This window comes from Malaya genurostris, chromosome 3 (genome assembly GCF_030247185.1).
Source record: "Malaya genurostris strain Urasoe2022 chromosome 3, Malgen_1.1, whole genome shotgun sequence".
Taxonomy (NCBI): Eukaryota; Metazoa; Arthropoda; class Insecta; order Diptera; family Culicidae; genus Malaya; species Malaya genurostris.
Window position 1 is genome coordinate 231,524,820 of NC_080572.1, and position 22,175 is coordinate 231,546,994.

Here is a 22,175-nt window from a genome sequence, read left to right on the forward strand (position 1 = left end):
AAACGCATCGCTTCTCGGCTGGTGCCGAAAAAGCTGAATTTTGAATAATGCGCCGGCGTATACAGCGTTGGTTGTGTCGCAGTTTTTGGCCAAAAACTCAACCAATATCATTAACCAAGCACCGTACTCTCCAGATATGGCCCCGTGTGACTTTTTCCTCTTTCCCAGACTCAAATTGCCATTGCGAGGAACGCATTTTGAGACCATAGAGACGATAAAGAGAATTCGCTGCGTGAACTAAAGGCCATACCTTCGGCGGCCTATAAAACTTGTATGGAAAATTGGATCAAGCGTTGGCATGCATGTATTGCCGCAGGAGGAGAGTACTTTGAAGGCGATAATAAAGAAATTTATTAAAAATTGAAATTTTGCGTTTTACCTATTTTTATATATATAAAAAATAGGTATAGAATTCGCTCAAAATTTCGAAAATTTTTCCGAGGCCCGGAGGGCCGAATGACATATACCAATCGATTCAGCTCGACGAACTGAGCAAATGTCTGTGTGTGTGTGTATGTGTGTGTGTCCGTATGTGTGTTGTCAACTAAGAGGTCGAGATCTCAGAGATGGCTGGACCGATTTTCATCAAACTAGTCGCAAATGAAAGGTCTCCCGTCACCCAAAACGCTATTGAATGGTTTTGAGATCGGATGTTTACTTTTTGAGTTATACAAAGTTTTATGTCAAAATTTTCAGTTTTTTTGACAGTATCTGTCACAATTGACCTTGAAACAGAATATGTTTTCAGACTTAGATTCCGCACGGTAATACCTATCCAACAAGCCATAGATTGTTAAAATCCGTCCATTTTTAACGGAGATATCGAAATTTTTCTGTAAGCGACTTTTCCCCCTATTCCAGCAGTAGGAGTTTTGAGCGCTGTATGACAAAGAAATGCTTGGGAGCAACGGAAAACACGATTTTTTATACTGTTACATACAATTGTTTCTAAGAACCAAAAGGATTGTGTACAGCATTCTTTTTCATGACATTTAGCCTCGGACCGATTTTGGCACGGCTCGTTTTTGGCAACATAATCGTTCGAATATGACATATATAAACCAGATGATGGCAGAATTTTTTTTAATTATTTTGTTTTAAACTACTTACAGCAATAAATGCTGGAACAACATAACATCCATATACCATTCGAATCAGTTCGTCGAGATCAGCAAATGCGTGTGTGACAAATAACTTCAAATAATTTTCTCGGAAAATTTCTTTTCTACAAATTCAGATTCATACGAAAAGTCGTATGCTCCCAAACAAAGTTCCTGCATTATGTTTGGTTCCGACCTCTGGTTTCGGAACTACAGGATGATATGTGAAACGAAATCAAAATTGTGTAACTCATTTTTCTTGAAGATGGCTGAACCGATCTAAGATGCAAATGAAATCTAAGAATCATCTAAGATTCAAATGAAAAGTTTCAAAGTTCTATAAAACATCTTGCTTTTCAGTCAGATCCAACTTCCGGTTTCGGGGATTGTATAAAAATGTCTATTCCACATAATTTAATCAGGTTTATCGGGTTAGCAGATTTGGATAGTCGATAAAAAAATTAACTTTTTTCAGTTTTAGTGGTATTCAGTTGTCGATCAGAAGGCACCTAAAAATTTAATTCGTTCTATGATCTCTCAAAGATGTCTTAACTGATTTTCAAATGTTTTGAAACAAATGTAAAGTGTACAGCTACTCAGGTGAATTTATCTGACTTCGGCCATACCGCTTTTAGAATTCCGGTTCCAGTATAAAATCGTTTCTCAAAGCTCAATCGTTTTCTCAAAAAAAGCCTAATCAAATTTCAGAAACAAAAATTTTAATTAAAACAAACTTATATACAAAAATTAATTATTTTATCCAATTATGACTTCCGGTTCTCGAATTACATGATGATGAATTTTTAAAATTCAAACCGATATAGAAGATGACAATCCCGAAAAGCTTCAAAGTTGAACTCAAAACTGTTGTAATTTATTCGTCATATGGCCATACGAATCGGTTTGGGTTATGCTGGTTCCTGAATACCGGCTCTGGAAGTACCTTAAATTACCGTAAACTCTAGAGTGGAACTTACATATCATGGCATGTTTAATCGATTATCACACTTCTAGATTCAAATTCGATCCGATTTGCAGTTTCGACATTACAGAGTAATGAGTGATTAAAATCTCAAATTGTCGCTTAAAACGAGGTTCATTACAAAAAATGTCATGAAAACTTAAACACCGAAGAATATTCATGCAAAAAACACATGCGGATTGATAAAAATAGGTATCATCTCACTGCTAGGTGGATTAAACACGTTTTTTATTAAAATTCCGGTTCTTTATTGATCATAAGGTATATCTAGTTGTACTAACTGCAACAACATAATTTATTTCAAAATGAAAAGAAATTAAATATTAATCAGAGTATCCTCTATCGCTAGTTACTACCTTTTCCAACCTCTCAGGCAATTTTCGAATTTCATCTCGAAAAAAATGTCTTGCATTTTGGGGTGATCCATGTTTGAAGCCAATTTTCGATTTCTGTGAAAGAAGTAAACCTGTAAACTCGTGATGCATCCGTCGGAACAACCAGCAATCAGAAGAAGCAATGCCAGGAGAAAAATGCGTGTGCGGCAAAATGTCCAACTTGAGCGTTTCCAAATATTTTTTCAAGACTTGCGACATGAGGCCGAGCGTTGTCATGCAGGAAAATAACTTTATCATGTCTTTGCTTGTATTCCGGTCGTTCTTCTCGTAATGTACGGTCATTTGGTTTTGGTGTTGATTTTGAGATCGATGGCAACATTTGACCGGGCATATCGTAGAATTTTTTCTTCTTGGAGTAATAGAACATTATATTTTTTATTCTCTGTAACAATTCGATGTAATGAACCCTTTTTTGTTGCCTTTCAATTTGCTGCTCCCAAGTGATAAATCGCCTATCAATGTTTCTCGTTTTCAGTTCATAAGGCACCCAACTGCCTTGATTTCGAATCGTTCCCATTTTAATCGTACAGAAACTGCTGTTGAGTCACTTCCAATGATTGTGCAAGCTTCTCTTGCGTTTGACTCGGATCTTCATCGAATGTTACTGTTAGTCTGTTAGTCTTCGAATTTGGTAGATTGTCCAGAGCGAGGCCTGTCTTTAACGCTAAAATCTCCATTCTTAAAACGTCGAAACCATTCCCTACATGATGTATCAGTTGGAGCATTATCACCATAAACATCCACAAGCATTTGATGCGCTTCACCAGCATACTTAACACAACAATGCTCATCATTAGCACAGTGAAAAACGAGTTTTATTTTTAAAAACTCGAAGCAATACAAACTAAATATAAATGACAGATGTCTAACCTCTTGAAACTGACATCAGCTGTTATTGTTAAATATTCATAACAGCCAGAGCCATCTTTTGAAAACGGACCGAACTTAATTATACTCCCAATAGTTCCAGATCAAGACAAGACAGCTCGCGTTACGGGCAGCGATGCCACTTTTCCCTGTGGTGAAATCCGTAGAATTGGTTCCAAGTGTACTTATTCTCATATAATTGCGTTAAATTATTATTGTTGTTATGTCGCTTATTTAAACACGTTGTAACCCACCGGTTCCAATCCGTTTCTCAAAAGTATATTTTTCCCATTTTCTTATGTACATTTTTTTTTCAATCACTGTAAAACGTTTGAAAGTATCATGCTAGTTGAGTCAATATTCTGCAAACAATGTTGCAGCTTGTTATCAAGGTACGTTTCCAATGAGTACCTTATTTAAAAAAACGAGCTTTGGTAGCGAGATGGGGTTGACCCAGCAAGTAGTGATGCTGTGAGAAGTGACTCAGTAGAAGATGCAAATGTAATCAAATGACCAACTGACGGGCAACTTTAAAATTTTTATATTGATTTATATAATTTTTAGTTTTAACTACATTCAATAGACTTAAATAAAATTAGATAAATTGCGCCAAGTCACTTCTCTCCATTTAACACCCATTAGGGATAAGTCACTAATAATTTAATCTAAAATTGTATACACCGGAAAACATCTTTTTTCTCATCAATATTTTGATATGAGTTCTGCTTGACATCCATCGCTGGTTATTGCCCAGTGGTACCACAGTATCCGTTCTTCGAGATGAGCTTGAGACGAGCCCGAGCCGAGCTATAAAAGAGGTCAGTGTAAAGGTGAGAGGTCTCTTGTATAATTTTGACACTAGTACGGTTCGGAACGTGGTGATACGACGCGCGGGTGATCAAAGGATCACCAAAAAGTTACGATCGGGCTAACAAAGTGCGGAGGTGAAGTCGCAGAGTGGTGGACTCAGGTCCCAGTGTCGCCAAAAGAAGATCGGAAAAGTGAACGTTAGAGATCGACTTTTAGTGCGAATGCCCGATGTGTGTTAAGTGACTTTCACCTCCTCTAAAAAAACCCACTCTAAAGTGCACAATGAAACAAAATCTAGTGTCGCGTGTCGTATAAGTTCAGACCGTCCATCAACATACGGTCCCCGTTCCGGCCCCAAATTTAGAATACACCAGTGATATTGGCCTAAAGTGTGTAGTACCCTCCCAGGATACGGGTGCTAGTGATATCGACGGAGACAGCCTCAACGAAAGGGACCGCGGCCATAGCGCTGGCCGGCTAACGAACGGTGTGACAGCCATAGTGCGTGTACACGTGCTCACTCACCAAGGTATGTCTCTTTCGCCATCTTTCTCGCTCGGAGTGCTCTGATCTCGTGCATCGGGATCGCCAGCAGCAGTTGTTCGGATATCGTCGAAGGCGCCCCACCGTCCGACGGCCGCAACGATTATGCATGCCAACGTTTTTTTTTTTTTGTGCGCAAATATTTAATTTACTTAAATAGTTAAATAAATTAAGCCTTGTTACATTATTTCCTGATTTTCACAAATGAAATGCTTTTGATAATAATTTTTTATGCTTACCTTAAATAAAATTACCATGAGTTTTGAACTTCTAATAGATTTGTTTAATTATATATAGTAAAAAAAAATTGTGAGACCTTTGAGATCCGGGTAAGTGTTATTTGGTTGATCGCTCCCCTGTTGCCCTGAGAGTTTTATGCAGGTTAATATTAGTTCAAATAAGAAATTTCAAAGAGCAGAACCTAAGTTCTGTTACAACGTGCGTGAAAAGCTTGGTGCTATGAGCCATAAATCCAAAGATGAAGATGATGTAACGATATTTCAAGTGTTTTTACCGAATAATGGCCAGTAAGTCATTGGTCAACATCCCCTTTGAAGAGTAATTTCAGAAGCATTACAATCAATTACACGAAAGATAAAACATTGTCTTTCCGATTACTGTTATAACTGACTACCATTGAGAGCCAAGTCATCCAGAATCTTTCTTCAAAGTGAATGTTGACAGATGGGTCATAGGCCATGTTCAGAAAAAAACGCGAGATTTAATTATTTACCGTAGATATCTGGAGAAATAATGCGAAATTCGTAGATTTCAAGAGGTTCATCCGTAGATTCGTATAAAAGACAGAAATACGTAGATCTATGGATAAATCCGTAGGATTGGCATCGCTGGTTACGGGTTTGACTCCGTGTTTGGGAGCCCATTTGACGTTTTTGGTGTTGTACTGTTTTCGTTACCACAGGGTTATTCTCATCGAATTTCGCAGTGTTTGCAGCAAGATTCAAAATAAACTAAATTCAACAAATATTATTATTTTATTTTCCCAACACGTATACAAAGTTTCGTAATATTAGATCGTCAGACTTCAGACGAAACGAAATGAATCAGGTAATAACTGCTTGTTAGAATTGAATGCAATTAGAAACGTTATCAGGTATTACGGTCATTTCCATTTCAATTTTTCTTTGCAAATTAGTTTCTGATACATACTACAAGATACCAACAAGTTATAGGTGCTTTAATTGGTTCCAGTTTTATTTTCGATTATTGTAGGTACTCTATATAGATATTTATGAAATCTCCAAATGTTCGATAACTCAATACCACACAAAATACGACGGAATTTTTGTTAACATAAGTTTTATTATTTGAATAATGGATTGTGAATAACATGCATTGATGGTTAGAAGAAATTGGCTGCACTGCCAATGTCACTAGTCACATACAGTCAACTATCAGTTATAATTCAGCAGGGCTCATGGAAAGCAAAAAAAATAAGAGTAAGAAGCCAGCTGTCTCGTCTTGTCTTAGTTTCAGACTACAGGTTCAGAAATTAAAACTATGACCCTAGAAATTATGGAGAGGGGCAGCGACTGGCAACCCGCTTGATAGAGCGTGCTGTCAAAGTGAAAATTTCCACGCGGGCTGGCAGCGTCGCCTATCTTGTTCGTTTTTTTTACTGGTGCGCATACGGTTTACATCGTTTCATTTTACATAGTTACCTTAAAGTTTTCTGATTCCATTGTATTTTGATGACAGCCCAATAGAAAAGAACCCTAATTCTGGAACTGATTCCTTGATTAGATTTTGAAGTTGAAATTAGTTCCTTTACGGTCGGAATTTGAAACCAAATTTCTCATTTAGGATTTTAACTTCAGAACTCTGGAATAAAATTCAGGATTCCTAAATTCAATTGAAGAATTAATTTTCAGAACTCAGAACCTGCATGCTGGAACTGAATTCGGAACTTGAATTCTGGAATAGAATTGACTTGCTTTATTCAGGTTTTTAACTCATAATTCAGTTTTATAACTTCTTGATTTGGGAAATGAATTCAGTTCTTTATTCTAGAAATAAATTCATGAACTGAATTCAGAACCAGAATTTGTTATTTGAATTTTGTTCTTAAATTCATTTCCAGTTCCTGAATCCTGGTTCAGGATTTTAATTCTTGTGTGGATAAGTAAATGTTGGCAAAAAGCACTCAAAAGTTGTATACATCGGGTACATTCCGCAAATTGCTCCTTTATCTTAGAACCATTAGAATATTTTCAAAGGATTATGCGAAGTTATTCCCTACTGATGTATGTAAATCCTCCAAAAAACTACTATACCATTGTCTGTTGTAATTTTTACTCTCATTTGTTTCGTGTTACCTAATTGTAAGATAGAATTTGTTCGTCGTCAATAGGTCGTTAAATATAATATTCCAAAGCGTGAAAAAAGTATGTCAGGTTTTTATTCGGATTAACGTCCTCCAGTTATGTCTGTGACATTACCCACCCGCCTATTTTGCAACAGTTTTAGGTTTCATCTTAGCCTCATATAATAATTAAAAATGTGCACGTCTTCTTAGCGGATTATGTTGATCCGCTTATCCGAGTCCAACGTCATCCGCTAATGTACTCATGAGTCGAAGGTAAAAAATAAAACAATTAAATAATAGTAGTTAAACGCTGCATTCGAGTATTGACCACTCTTCAGAATACAAGTGGTTTTTTATTCACTTTCGTCCAAGAGTAAGATCCTTGATTTCACTATTTTTCGGTTACTAATCTGCAATTGCTTAAAAATTATCTCTAGCAAAATGCAAGAAATTTTACGACGCACTAAAAGGACACGGCGCGCTCATTCGTTGATAGGCTCATTGGAAGTTCATTTGCTCATCCCCAACACCACGATCTCGCCATAATCACACACAATCTTTTGACAACTAACAGTGGTACTCACACATTCATACACTTCGAGTCAAGCGCGTATAGGCGAAAATGTAAACAAATCACTGTTAGTTGATTAACATTTATCTTTACCGAGTTCATTATTAAGTTTTGAAAATCTCTGTCATTTAAACCATTCGACGGTTCTGTTCTGTGTTCAATATGGTAACACTTCGACGGATCGCTAGTACAACCCAACAAACGAATAAACATGGTGTAACATACGACTACCTCATCAGCTATCCGCCAAGTATGATATCTTCAATACAATTCACGTTTTTTCATGAAATTCACCGTCAAATTTATTCTCCACATTCAACCGTGCAGAGACGTGATAGTCGCTCCCGTGTAATCAACAACTACGGATGTTAACTACATGTTTCCCAATGTTGCGCAAAACCTACAGGTCAGCTTCGTACTCAAATTATTTGCTACATTTCGCGGCAGCCGAGGGTAATGCGGATTTCATTCGAGAACTGATTACAAAAGGCGCTAACATTTACGAACCCGTAAAGGACGGAGAAACTGCACTACATGTGGCGATTTTTAATGACCAGGAAACGGTGTGTGATATCCTACTAGGAGAATATGAGAAAGATTTTTTAAGAGTAGAAGAGTATTTCCGACATAATTGGTCTACGACTGGAGAGGATAAGTTTTGGTTCAAAAAACAAATTGCATTGGCGTGTACTGAACAGGAATGCAAACAAGCAGAAGAGTTTGAAAATGTTACTAACGGTGAATATGACAAGTCTGATGACGTCGAGGTAATTTTTCTTAGTACATCAAGTCAGTCCAAACGCATTGCTGCTGTTCGTGTTACCGAAAGTAATCGAAAAAACATGAACAATTATCTTGAAAGAATAAGACATAACGGATACCTTTCTTGGAACTACTGTGGTGCTGAATTGAAGTGTGACACATTGTTGCAGTTGGTAGCTTCTAAAGGAAATGTCGAACTCATGAGAAGATTAATAGTTTACGGAGCGGACCCGGCTTATCCTGGTAGAAATCAAAGAACACCCTTGATGGAGGCTTGCAAGGCAATGAAAATATGCATTGTTAAATTGTTGTTAGAAGAATACTGTGATATGTTGGACCCGACTGTAGAAGACCATTTAGGATACTCCGCTTTGACTTACACTCTGGAACACGACAACGCTTCTGCGTTTGACTATGTTCTTAAAAAAATGATTTCTTTCCGGAAGGAAAAATTCCTGGAAACTGATAGCGTAGCATTCAACCAGATTTTTCGCTTCAAACACAATAGATGGCCAGAAGTTTCTATTTGGAGCTTCACAAGTGAAAAATCTAGAGATACTTTTTTGGAACAGTATTTGAAACAGTATTCATACGACCTAAGTTTCCAATCTGGCGATCGCATAATGCTAATGGAAGTGATTATACGCCACACAGCAAAAAGCTATTATCAGGAAGAAATTCGTAAGAACCCAGAATTGCTTGGGCTAACTGACCCGGAAGGGTGCAACGTGCTGCACTGTTTATTATGGTCGGACGAGCTAGACTTTGTCAAAGAATTTTACCAATCTCGTTTGGATCAATGCCGAACGCTGTTCGAGAACGAAGACGGTGCTGTTATCTGTTTGGCTAGCGTCATATCACATGAAAATTGTCAAGTGTTGATATTTCTTCTGGAGCAGCATTTAGAGTTTATTCGAACAATTGCCGATACCATGATGGATAATTTCTACGAAGAGGATATGCTACCTTCAGCTATGTTCGAGGAACCTATCAACATACTGCTAACATACTTACCAGAATTAGAAAAACGAGTCGAAGAGTTAATGTATAAGGTTATGGAAGAGGAAATTGAAGAAGATATATTCTGTGAAGATTGATCCTCGAATGCAACTGTGTAATTATTTATGTTTCTTCTTTTCCGTGTAAATTTATGTATATTATGTACAAGTAAAAACAATTATTATTTATATTAAAAAATATACACACATAGTTAAAAACTGCTTCTCCATTTAATTGTTCAACATAAAAATGAAAACAATTCCGAAATTCCGCTGGGTGCTACTTCATATGGTGCTTTACCAACGCTACTCATCATCCTAAAATTAGCACCGGCTTCTAGTAAAACTTTAATCAAATCTAGCTCCATCAATTTAAAAGCATAATGCAAAACTGTCTCTCCGGTGCGATCAATTTCATCGATTTTGGCTCCGCGATTTATAAGATCCTTCACCGTTTCTATAGAGTAACCTTTTTCTTTGGCTTTGGCGTAGTTCTGCCCAAGAATCATCAAAGCATTTCGCCCAGCATTATCTTGCAGATTTACATCAACTTCCTTCTGTAGTAAACGCTCAACGAACATTGGCTGCAACAATTCATTACTATCCAACAGAGTTAATAACCCTACCATTCCACGATAGTCTCGAATATTAAAATCAAGATCCATATCCAAAAATTTGTCGATGCAATAAGTATTGCCTTGCAAGCAAGCTTTGACGAACAGCTCCGAGCAACGATCACGTGATGCGTTGAGTTCTGCTCGGAACATCTGCTCAGTTTTTTCGGGATTCATTTCCAGAATTGGTCTAAATACTACATCAAACAAGTCCGGTTCAAATCCAATTAGGTATGAGAGATAGGAGTCCCCCTTGTTGGTGAAGCTAACCCAACTGGGCGCCGCTCGAAGCATGACCGAAGCAATATGACTGTTGCAATGTCTCAATTGCATGTGTAGTGCCGTTTTTCCTTCGAAATCTCTTAGATCCGTATCAATGCCGTGGAAACCTTTTGATTTAAGCTCTTCCGTAAGAAAACAAAACAATTCCTCATCGTAGGTGAAAAAAAGTACGGTTGCCTGATCATGAGTTCTTTCGTCTATTCTTGCTCCAAGCCGCAATAGTTCCAAAATTAGCTTCTCTCTGTCGCTGGTTTTATCCGGACATAACACATGCAACAGGTTCATTCCATTCCGATCTTTACGGTGAATTAATGACGTACCATCGGGATGTTTTGAGGTCAGCAGATGTAACATTTCCACGCTTTTTACCCAATGGATTGCATGTCGTTCGTCTGTGTCAGTGTATTCAAAATCTATTCCGGCTTTCAGCAATTGTTCAACCAGCTCGAGCTGATTCTCCTGGACTGCTCGGCTTAGGAAGCATCTCCCAGTGGAAGAATTGTAATCATTAATTGTTTTGTCAACTTTTTCGAGGTTTTCCATGGTGGTTGAAAAATCGTCAAGTAAATTGTTGTACATTTCGTCATATTCTGAAAATTAAGAGATATTTTCTGGTATAGTTTTAACAGTTTTTTTTTCTCTTCCTACATTACTTTATATAAGGACGAATAAATCCAAGCCTCCAAAAGTTAGACATTTACTGAAAACTTTTAGTTTCTTGCTGCTTAAAACACATAGAACAGACATCCAAGCTAGAACAAACTTGTTCAAAAAAGCTGTGTAAAGCATACAAATAAAAATTACCGTTGCGCACGACTTTGCACGCATGAATTACCATTGTATGGAAGCTCGAATGCAAGATCCCATTAGGGATTACTGAGCTGCTCGGAGCGCCTCTACAGGAGAATTGCTACTTGGTGATTGCTTTTTAAAACGACCGTTAAATTTCTCACACAAATTGAAATCTCCAGTTGGATGTTCTGTTCTCTGTGCTTAAAAGTACACGCGAAACCTTCTACAACTTTGAAGTGCAGAACAAATTACGCATGAACTTTCAACGCTGTTCAAGAAAACACGTGTTCCTTTTGATGTAGGGAACAAGTTTCGCGTAAACTTTACAACTACATACGGGTTTGGCTTTTCGCATATAGAAAGGTTATGCAATCACTTGAAAAACCGACTAGTAAGAATTGTCAGTGTCATATACCATTCGACTCGAGTTGAGCAATGTCTGTGTGTGTGTGTGTGTGTGTGTGTGTGTGTGTGTGTGTGTGTGTGTGTGTGTGTGTGTGTGTGTGTGTATGTATGTGTGTATGTGTCAAATAACCTCACTAGGTTTTCTCCGAGATGGTTGAACCGATTTTGACAAACTTAGATTCAAATAAAAGGTCTCATGGTCCCATACGGAATTCCTGTATCCGGTTCCGGAAGCACCGGAAATAGTGGTCATAAAAAAAATGGATCTCACTCACTTTTTTCAGCGATGGTTTCCACAAACTTAGATTCAAATGAAAGGTCTTTCGGTTCCATACAGAATTCCTGAATTTCATCCGGATCCGACTTCCGGTTCCGGAGTTATAGGGTTAAGTGTGTTCAATATTGTATACCGTCACTTGAACCGGCGAAACAAAAACCCTAAAAAATGTTGTAAACTGGACTCAAAACCGTTATTCCCAATCTTAGGCTCAAATGAAAGGTCTTGTGGTCCTACCAAAGATTACTGCATATTTTCGGATACAACAAACATTTAAATCGTCATTTAGAGTGCGATGGCAAAATTGAATTAAATCTTCAAAATTTGAATAAAAACTAGTAGCGTGTGTTCGTCATGTTAGTTTTTGGCCGTACGAACCGACTTCGATTATACCGGTTCTCGGGTTCCGGTGCCGGAAGTGCATATAATAGTGAACCCACTTCGTTCCCTTAAGGATGACCTTTGCGAGCTAGTAAATGCAAAAGCAACTCCTTGGTTTCTTTCGAAAATAGAAGAGAAAAATTTTGAATGGAATACCACAATATTATACATGAGAAAGGCATCATTTCACCACTAGGTGGATTAAAACAGGTTTTTTTTAACAACTTGAAAGCACAGAAGTTACGCGAAATCTTTCTCGCTGCAAAGAAACCAATCGGGGAAAAAATTGACTGTTCCCATTGTTCTCAAGCGTTTCACAAATTTAGGTTCGCTGGTTCTGTCAAAGCGATTTATTACATTTCAAAATGTAATAAATCATTTTGACAGATGACATCACAATAGCAAAATTGGATCGACTTGGTTTTGGTACCTTTGGTCCTTCGATGGATACAATCATATCTCAGGAATCGTCATCTTTGATCTTCTTGCTGTACTTTAACGACGGTTATTTTTCTTCAGAAGGACCGCGCATATCTTTTGCAGATGACCTCAAGATCTACCATGTTATTCGCAGCTCAGAATATGCGACGTTTCTTCAACGAAAAAAATGGCAATCTTTTCAGATTGGTGCAAATTGATTCACATGACCGTTAATCCAGACCAATGCTTGATCATTACGTTTACGAGAAAAAAAATGCCTTGAAATTCGAATACTTTATTCATTGGTAGATCGACATGTATCAAAGACCTTGGCGTTTTTCTTGACGAGCAGTTAACATTCAAGCAACACACCAAGTGTGTAGCAAGTGTTTTTTTTCTTGCCCTGGTTAAATATGAATCGCATGGTGATGTTCAATCCGAAATTTCGACGAAATTAATGAAAATTAAGCTTTGTAAGCTTTCACAAAAAATAAATCTGCAAAGTTTATGAAAACACAACCAAAGACTGTCCCAGAAAGTATGGACGCACATTGATTTCGCTGTGAATAATTCACAAGGGTTAGATATTCAAATTTTATTCGATATACTGATAATACTAGACTACAACAACAGAATATTATTCTCAACATTTGCTACTTAGCCATTGTAGATTATCTAGCGCACCTTCTTGCGAACGTTCCTCATTAAATTCCGTACAGACTTCTTGGCGACAAGTTTTGACACTTTTTTCCAATATTTTTCGAACTGTTGAATGGTTTCGGCTGCCGAGATATGTTTCCTAAGATGTGCCTTCGTTAATGCCCAAAATTCCTCAATTGGTCGAAGTTGTGGGCAATTTGGTGGATTCATGTCTTTTGGGACGAAAGTGACATTTTTGGTAGTATACCATTCTACCGTAGATTTCGAGTAGTGGCAAGAAGCAAGATCTGGCCAGAGAACAACAGGATCCTTGTGGCTTCGAATCATGGGTAGAAGTCGTTTTTGTAAACATTCCTTGATGTATATTTCGCTGTTCATTGAAGCAGTGGTGGTGAAGGATTTCGAAATCTTACCGCAGCTACAAATTGCATGCCAGACCATAGCTTTCTTACCAAATTTTTCGACTTCAATCGATGTCTCGGACTGGTTTAACACTTGCCCTTCTCGCACCGTATAATATTGTGGTCCAGGCAAGGATTTATAATCGAGTTTCACGTAGGTTTCGTCGTCCATGATTATGCAGTTCAAATTTCCAGCAAGAATCGTACTTTACAGCTTTCGAACCCTCGTACTGATCGATGCTTCTTGTTTCGGACTACGTTTTGGTTGTTTCTGCTTCTTATAGGTTTGAAGATTCAAACGTTCTTCAGCACGAAAAACATTTGACTTCGAAGTGCCCACTTTTTTGACCACATCCCGAACTGAAACCTCCTTCTTTTGCTCGAACGCCTCCAGTATACGTTTATCCAACTGAGGGTTAGCAGGACCTTTTTTTCGACCCGTTTTCGGTTTATCATCAAAGGTGTTATCCTCACCAAACTTCCTGATTGCATCTATCTATTTTGCTATCTTTCTCAGTGACAGTCCGCGTTCTGTGCACCAATTGTACACAATTTTTCTACATTGTTCTGCTGAAAGTCCACGCATTTCGAAACAAACTAATGAAAACGAATAGACAACTGCACAAGTGGTTAGAGAAGAGTGTAAACAACAGGACGCAGCCATAAAAATTGACAGATTCTGAACCATTGCGAAATGGCAGCGGTTTTTGGTTGCGTCCATACTTTCTGGGACAGTCTTTACTTCGACAATAAAACATTTGAAGAATGCAAGAAAAGATTCAAAAGAACTCAAAAACAAGTAAAAAGAAGTCAAATAATAGGTAGTTTATATTTTCCGTGTAGAAACAAGCAATGTTTCGATACATTAATTTTCATTGTACAAAAATTATGCAAATTTTTACCGGAGGTTTTCATTACAGAATTCTGTAAATAATAATATTTAATAATATTATAATTTATACAGTAAATCCGAATAGTCGCTGAGTACGGTAAAATCATACTGTCCGTATGGTAAAATGGTCTTCCAATTTCCGAGTTACTGTAAATACTGATTGTGGTAAAAACTATCTGTCAAACAGTTATTAAAATTTCCATTAAGTATATTTCAAACAACCATACGAAAAACACATCTTGAGGGATTCGTCGAATGGATTGAGGAACCGGTGCACATGTTTTGAAAACATTAGAACTCCTCTAAACAATGTTTTTACCTATGGGCAGAAAGTAACTTCATATCACTATTTCAACTTGCTGCCAACACATATCGTTCGTGGATAACTTCTGGTGGACTGGACGGATTGTGCGGTATGGCGCTTATAATTTTGATCAACCGGGCAAGGATGGCTTTTATCGTATCAAAGAACGTTCGCTGGCAACTCTTCAACGATTGAATCAGTGCCATCAAAGAGAGTTGGAAATCATCGCAACAACAAAAAAACGGCATGGCTCATTTAACATAGAATCGACACCAGTGCGAGAGCGAATTTCTCTCGATGACATTTCTGAGATTCAAAGGTTAGCACGCCGCTGTGGGGATCTTCTCTGAAGCAACAAACGGTCGCTTATTCTCGTTTCGCGATCCGATTCTATACAGGCAGTTGATAATTACGATAGAATCATTTTACTATTGCCGCTTATTCTAACTATGTGCATATAATCTTTGTAACAAACACAAGGGTTTTGAAATATTGCAACCTAGTATGAGAATCATCAAGTTGAATCATCGACTCGATTTTCTGCGATAATTGTCAACTTGCGATTCTCTCATGGGAAATTCCACACAGCAACGATCACTATCAGACTGTAATTTTTTTTAAGGGCCGAGAAATACTCACAGTATTAAGTGGAGCGAAGGAATGTAGAAAAATTCTCTCGCGGTTCATGCATTGAGAGACACGAGTTCTTGTAGCATGTTCTACCGGATTGAAAATGTTGTATACAATATAGATAGCAATATAGCAGCTTCTGTTAAATTTTCGGCAATCACCAACACTGCAGCCGGGACATTAAGACGCATTTTTTTCTCAATTTTTACCGGCTGCTACTGATAACCTTTTTTTGCTTTTTTCGTGGATATGTAAGGCAATAAACTCGTAGCCACTGGTTCTAATTTCCATCACTCGTTTCTGTGAAAAATATCCAAATCCGTCAAACAAAATCTTAAGTAGAAAAATTATGTTGTTTTTTTTAACCCGAAAATCCATTTAAATTCAGAATTTAATCAAAAAATAATAACAAAACCAAATTAATTACCGAACCCTTCGTTAGATAATTCCATTTGGTTTACTAAACCGTTCGGTAGTTGTTTGATAGTTCAACAAACGGTCAGTAAACAATTGAATTACTGAACGTCAAGATGTGGAAAACTCGGTAAAAAATTACCGAATTCTGCGAAAATTTCTAAGTGTGATTTCATTTTACCGCTCAGAAGATTATTTTCTTTGAAGTGCTTATTTTTTCTTCGAAACAAACCAATTCATGTTTGAAAATATAGGCTGGATTCCTTTCCTTTTAGTTTTCAGCATTTTCGGTTGGAGCAAAATCCAATCCAGTTCCGATTGCTTCCGAGGTTGCAGCTGAGCAATTAAAGAAATTAACTTTACTCACACCTCCACCAGGAAGAAAACGCTTCAAAGGATTCAGAATAAAATTCTGAAAATGATTTTGAAGCTTCCTGGTTTAGTACAAATGAGTTACAGAGACTCACAAATATAGAACCATTAGATGAAATGTCACATAATATTATAAGCAAATTCCGACAAAAATCGATGCAATCTTCAATTGAATCGATTCGCTTTTTGTATTAGTTAGTCAGTTATTATATAATTTCCTTTTCCCCATTACACAACACAAGTAGGTTTACAATTTTCCCTACACAAATATCACAGAATTGCGGAAGCAAATGATGTCTTCATGGTTATAATCAAATCATGTAATAAAAGGGCTGAAAAGTCACCACTTGTGGCTGAACACCCAATTTAAATCCTGATAATTTAATTTTAACTCATATTCCAATTAATGGTTATTAAAACAAAACTTTGCTCACATCTTCAGTATAGCAAACCTTTTTTTACACGGATGGAGTGACCAATTTAACTCAAGACTGATTTTAAAAAAAGGGGTATGCATTTTACATGGGATGTTTTCAAATCGTTTTAACTCTAAAATAAATATACTCTGAAGAAGAAGTCGACCATGTTTCCACGAATTAAAAAAATTACTAAAAAATCAAATTAAAAACAAGTCTCTTCAAAAAAATTTCATTTTTTTTTAACTTGTTGACAGCAACACACTGACCTTAATGCAAATCGTGTCTTTTGGAAAAATAAATGAGCTGAAACAATGTTTTAGTTATTCTCAATAATTCAAGTTCTTCATGAAAAAACGTCAATTATTCACAAAAAAAATTTACAGGACAAAAGCAATATATTTACTGATAGCGCCATTTTCTTCTAATCGGTGTAGTTCGGAAACTAATAAATCCAATAGTAAGGACGCCAATTCATCAAATTACAGGCGGTTGAATTGTTTATTTAGGTTGTGGACCATTTCGCGGTTAATTTTAACTTTTTATTCACAGTTTAAGTAGTGTTCTAGTATGTGTAGACGGGTTGAAACAGTGTAATTAATTGAAAATCTGAGTTCTTTGTAGGTCACTTTAAGTAAAACAGTTTCCTTTTATGTGTATTTATTTTATTTTATTATGTAAATTTCATCCGAAATTTAAAGCTGGAAGAAATCTAATTATTTCAGCTACAATTTCTCTACTTTTTAATTTTAATTAGCAACAAATATGGATTTTAGGTTCAAGGTTTTTCTATTATTTGATTTTTTCTTTTAATTTTCTATTTCTTGAACGGATCTGAAGTTGATTTTTAACATTCAGAATTTCAGAAGAAAAAAATACCAAACAAAACTTTGCTCAGAGGCTAGATGGAAAAAGACAAGAGATCGTAAAATGATGAGAAAATATTTTTGGGAAAAACTGTTTGTTGAATGAAATAGTTAGTAAAATGGAGTAATCAAACTGACCATAGAGTGACTAGATCGAACATAATTCTTATGCGAATCCAATTCAGTTTTCTGAAAATAATTCGTTTGATAAAACTACCCTGAAACAGCTTCTGGTTTATCAAACGAAAACATTTGGTTTATTAAATTTTGTCTAGAACACTTCAACTTTTTAGCAATAAGCGAAAAACAGTTAAGGGGTCATATAAATAAAAAAAATCCATTACATTACAGCGTTTACAGAGCTGATTAGTAACTTTTGACAGATCGACGATATAATGATTACCAAACGATTACAATGCAGCTAGAACTGAATGAACGGTAAGCTGTTAAAAATCTTGCAAAAAATTAGCGAATTCTGTAAAATTTCCCAAGTTAGTCAAATGGTTTCATTGAGAAACGTATATATTTCCGTCAAGTACAAAGCAAAACGCTCCACATCATACTTTAGGAAAGCCATCGCAAAATAATTGCGAAGGAGAAGGTCGGAATGCTGAATTCATTTCTTCTAAGAGTTCTATAAAAACCCGATGAACTCTTTTTGCCTTTCTCATATAGAAAGGTTATGCAATCACTGTGAAAACCGACTTTTGAACAGAGGCCCAGAGGGCCGAGTGTCATATACCATTCGACTCAGTTCGTCGAGTACGCAAAATGTCTGTATGTGTATGTGTGTGTATGTGCGTATGTGTGTTTGGAATGTTTTTTGCACTAACTTTTCTCGGAGATGGCTGAACCGATTTTCACAAACTTAGGTTCGAATAAAAGGTCTTGTGGTCCCATTCAAAATTCCTGCATATTATTCGGATCCGACTTCCGGTTCGGGAGTTATGGGGTAAAATGTGCAAAAAAAAGAAAATATGTGTTCTAACTTTTCTCATAGATGGCGCGACCGATTTTCACAAACTTAGGTTCAAATGAAAGGTCCTGTGGTCCCAAACGTAATTCCTGAATTTCATCCGGATCCGACTTCCGGATCCGGAAATATTGGGTAAAGTGTGTTAAAAATTTTATACCATCACTGAAAATGGGGAAAAACCTTAAAAAAATTTCTAAATCGACCTCAAATCTTTTCCAATTGATAGTTTTTATCAGTAGACGGTCAAACAAATCTATTTCGGTTATTCTTTTAAGAATCGAAGAAAAATAATTTTGAAGAATACCACAGTCAGTGTTGGTGATTGCCGAAAATTTGACAGAAGCTGCTATATTGCTCTTTATATTGTATACAACATTTTCAATCCGGTAGAAGATGCTATAAGAACTCGAGTCATTCAATGCATGAACCGTGAGAGAATTTTTCTACATTTCTTCGCTCCACTTTATACTCTGAGTATTTCACGGCCCTTGAAAAAAAAATACAGTCTGATAATGATCGTTGCTGTGTGGAATTTCCCAAGAGAGGATCGCAAGTTGACAATTATCGCATAAAATCGAATCGATGGTTCAACTTGATGTTTCTCATACTAGGTTGCAATATTTCAAAACCCCGTGTGTGGAGCATTCACATACATCTTCATAGACACTACTTATACAAAAGTTATATGCACATAGTTAGAATAAGTGGCAATAGTAAAATGATTCTATCGCAATTATCCACTGCCCATACAGAATCGGATCGCGAAACGAGAATAAGCGACCGTTTGTTGCTTCAGAGAGGATCCCCACAGCAGCGTGCTAACCTTTGATTCTCAGTAATGTCATCGAAAAAAATTCGCTCTCGCACTGGTGTCTATTCTATGTTAAATGAGATATGCCGGGTGTTTTTTGTGGCGATGATATTAGTCTCTCTTTGATGGCACTGATACAATCGTGTAAAGAGTGAAGAGTGAGAATTCTTTGATACAATAAAAGCCATCCTTGACCACAGTATTATATATAATAGTATGATTGATATGAAAAAGGCATCATTACACCACTAGGTGGATTAAAACAGGTTTTTTGTTTCGATTGAGGTTTTAACCTTATGGTCATTCGCCTCTTCGGGCCAGAAAAACTTTCTGACCCTATGTGCGGGGTTGGGAATCGAACCCAGGTGGGCTGCGTGAAAGGCATCGACTTACCCATTACGCTACACCCGTCCCCTGCATGAACTCTTTTATTTCGACCGGAAATGACGACATTGACGATTGCCACCGCCTAAGCCGAATCATCCGTACTTTTGGTTAGTTGGGCATTGAAACAGTAAGTATCTCTTCTTACGGGTTCGTTTAAACTATTCTATTCCTGTGATTCCATACGATATACAAATATTTGTCATGCGATATTGAGAATCGAACCCGCGTAAAAGGGGATTGAATGTTCTCCTTCAGATTCAATATTACTACAAGTCTTATTCATTAAAAATCAACCAAATGTACTTAATAATCGATACCCGGAATCGCAAAATAATCAAATGTTCGAGTCGCTCTGTAAATAATATAACAATCATACCTATTAAGGCAGCATATGAATTCTCGTTCAACCATGTTTTCCTTTGTACGAGAAATGATTCAATACCGGGTAAAAACTTTTGCAACATTCCAAACATGACATCATAATTCGGTGCAGTATACTCCATCACAATTTTTTCGCATACATCCGTTATTTTCTGTTGGAAAAAAGCCTTATGGTGTTCAAGAACGAACGATGTCATATCCGCAAATCCGTTCATCATTAGTTCGGCTAGAGTTGGTATAGCAGCATTGCATTCAAATAACTCCATGACGTCTGGAACTCCTGAGTATAATTCTTCGATTGTGTGTAATTCATTCGAGCCGATCAATGCATGCAGGACAGTAAATCCGTATTTGTTTGACACTTTTAAAAGTTTTGGCTTTTGTACAATTTGACTCAAATAATACTTTCTTGCTTTTTTGTACGTAACCATATCGATCAACGCCGTAACATGTTCCCATTTGTAAGATAAATCGTACTGGTAACGCTCTAGTTCTATGCCAATCATTTCGCCCCAGAAAACAGTATCCAACTGACTCCATAGGCTCGTGTTAGGATATTCCTTATTTTCTAGTTTGAATATAAAATTAAATGCGGCTGATTTCGAATCTCCAGAAGCCCGATTCTGATAATCTACCATTGCATCTAGTAACAATTTGAAAACGTATTTATTTTTTCGTTTCAGAACGTAATGTAAAGCATGTTCGCAATTTTCATCCAACGCAGTAAGATCTAAACTATTGCCATATTTACTAACAAGAATCTCAACAATGGTATTTTGGGAAGCTTCACATGCCGAATGGAGTGGAGTTCGTTTGCCAGACCCAACATTGGATAAATTCGCTCCGCAGGACACTAAAAATTCGAGAAGGTCGGCTTTTCCATGATATGCCACCAGTTGAAGGAATGTTTCACATTTCCCCTGCAGCCCAGTACTATTCCAGCTCAGCAGTCCATTAGGTAATAATTGTTTAACTAGCTTGAAGAGCTGCAAATAATTGTTTGTATTTTTGTGGATAACGACCAGATTTTTTCTTCCATTTGGTTGTTTAATGAGAATCAGTGTTGCTTCCATCAACGTATTGTTGAAACATATCGGTTCACACAATTGCTCCACCATTTCACGTTGATGATCATTCACGGCTAGAAGGATACTTTTATTCAACAAAAAATCACTGTTATCATCACATCGGTAATCTTGTGTTATTTTCTCTTGTACAAACTCGAAATCTTTTCGGTATTCCTGCAACAGTAATCTAGCCACTTCCGGTTGATTTTCGACAATAGCAACATGAGCGGCAGTTTCCCCATCCTGAATGGGTTCGTATACATTATAACCCGTAACAATCAATTGTTTGACTTGGTCAAAGTATCCGCGTAGAGCTGCATAATGCAATGGGTGTGACACGAGATCCGCCGGAAAGTATCGCTTCCGATGCATGATAGTAAACTGAGACTGCTGCTCATGGTATTCGATCGGTTTCGATGTATTTGGTTGCCACCGGATAGATTAGATAGTCAAGAATTTGTCATTTTCCGACTATTGCAACATCCATCGTTATCTTGTTAGCACACATGTTTTAAATTTACTCCAAGAGAAATGATTTAGTAAAAACATTTTATTTCACAATGTGTGTATACCTGAAATCTGAGCCAGCTGATTGGCTAGAATTTGTATCAAACCGATAATTTTACAATAAAAACAGCTGATTATATTTTGAATGTGTATCTATCGTCAAACACGAATGGTTGTATTCATTCACATTTCGGCATTCATTTTGTGTTTTGAGTCGAATGAATCGAACTCATAAAATGACTGCAGAGATGCCAAATAATTAAGTTGGAAATCTGAACAGTGGAATATAGAAGTCTGCATCTATCTGTATTTACAACTAGGTAATACGAGGTTTTGATAATTAATTGATTTAATCCAACTGTATTGGAGTACACTCAGGCAAAATGAGTGGTGAAAATCATAAGACAAATTATATGTTGCATCAAAAATCACCAAAATCACCAGTTCAAAAAATAATGTGAAAAGTATACACTGAGAAAAATACCATAGTAACCGTAGCCTGTTTTCCATTGTCATTTCAACTATACGCTTAAATAGTGGCAACAATCATGATATATGACTATTCA

General features: G+C 36.9%; 2 protein-coding genes across 2 annotated transcripts; one reads left to right on the forward strand and one right to left on the reverse strand.

Annotated features, from left to right (window-relative positions):
* Positions 1–7,624: 7,624 nt before the first annotated feature.
* Positions 7,625–9,453, forward strand: LOC131436807 (uncharacterized). Its single transcript, XM_058605730.1, has 2 exons — positions 7,625–7,844; positions 7,922–9,453. The coding sequence occupies exon 2, from the start codon at positions 7,960–7,962 to the stop codon at positions 9,451–9,453; it is 1,494 nt and encodes a 497-aa protein (XP_058461713.1). The 5' UTR covers positions 7,625–7,844; positions 7,922–7,959.
* Positions 9,454–9,554: 101 nt separating this feature from the next.
* Positions 9,555–21,775, reverse strand: LOC131436806 (uncharacterized). Its single transcript, XM_058605729.1, has 2 exons — positions 20,031–21,775; positions 9,555–10,840 (listed from the first exon to the last, which is right to left on the reverse strand). The coding sequence occupies exons 1-2, from the start codon at positions 21,472–21,474 to the stop codon at positions 9,594–9,596; spliced, it is 2,691 nt and encodes an 896-aa protein (XP_058461712.1). The 5' UTR covers positions 21,475–21,775; the 3' UTR covers positions 9,555–9,593.
* Between the last annotated feature and the right edge of the window lie 400 nt (positions 21,776–22,175).

Bases quoted from the DNA above. Each gene is read 5' to 3' on its own strand.
- LOC131436806 (XM_058605729.1), bottom strand. From the start codon at position 21,474: ATGCATCGGAAGCGATACTTTCCGGCGGATCTCGTGTCACACCCATTG. The intron at 10,841-20,030 runs GTATGATTGTTA...CTTAATTTTCAG, and splicing joins TTCATATGCTGCCTTAATAG to AATATGACGAAATGTACAAC.
- LOC131436807 (XM_058605730.1), top strand. From the start codon at position 7,960: ATGTTAACTACATGTTTCCCAATGTTGCGCAAAACCTACAGGTCAGCT.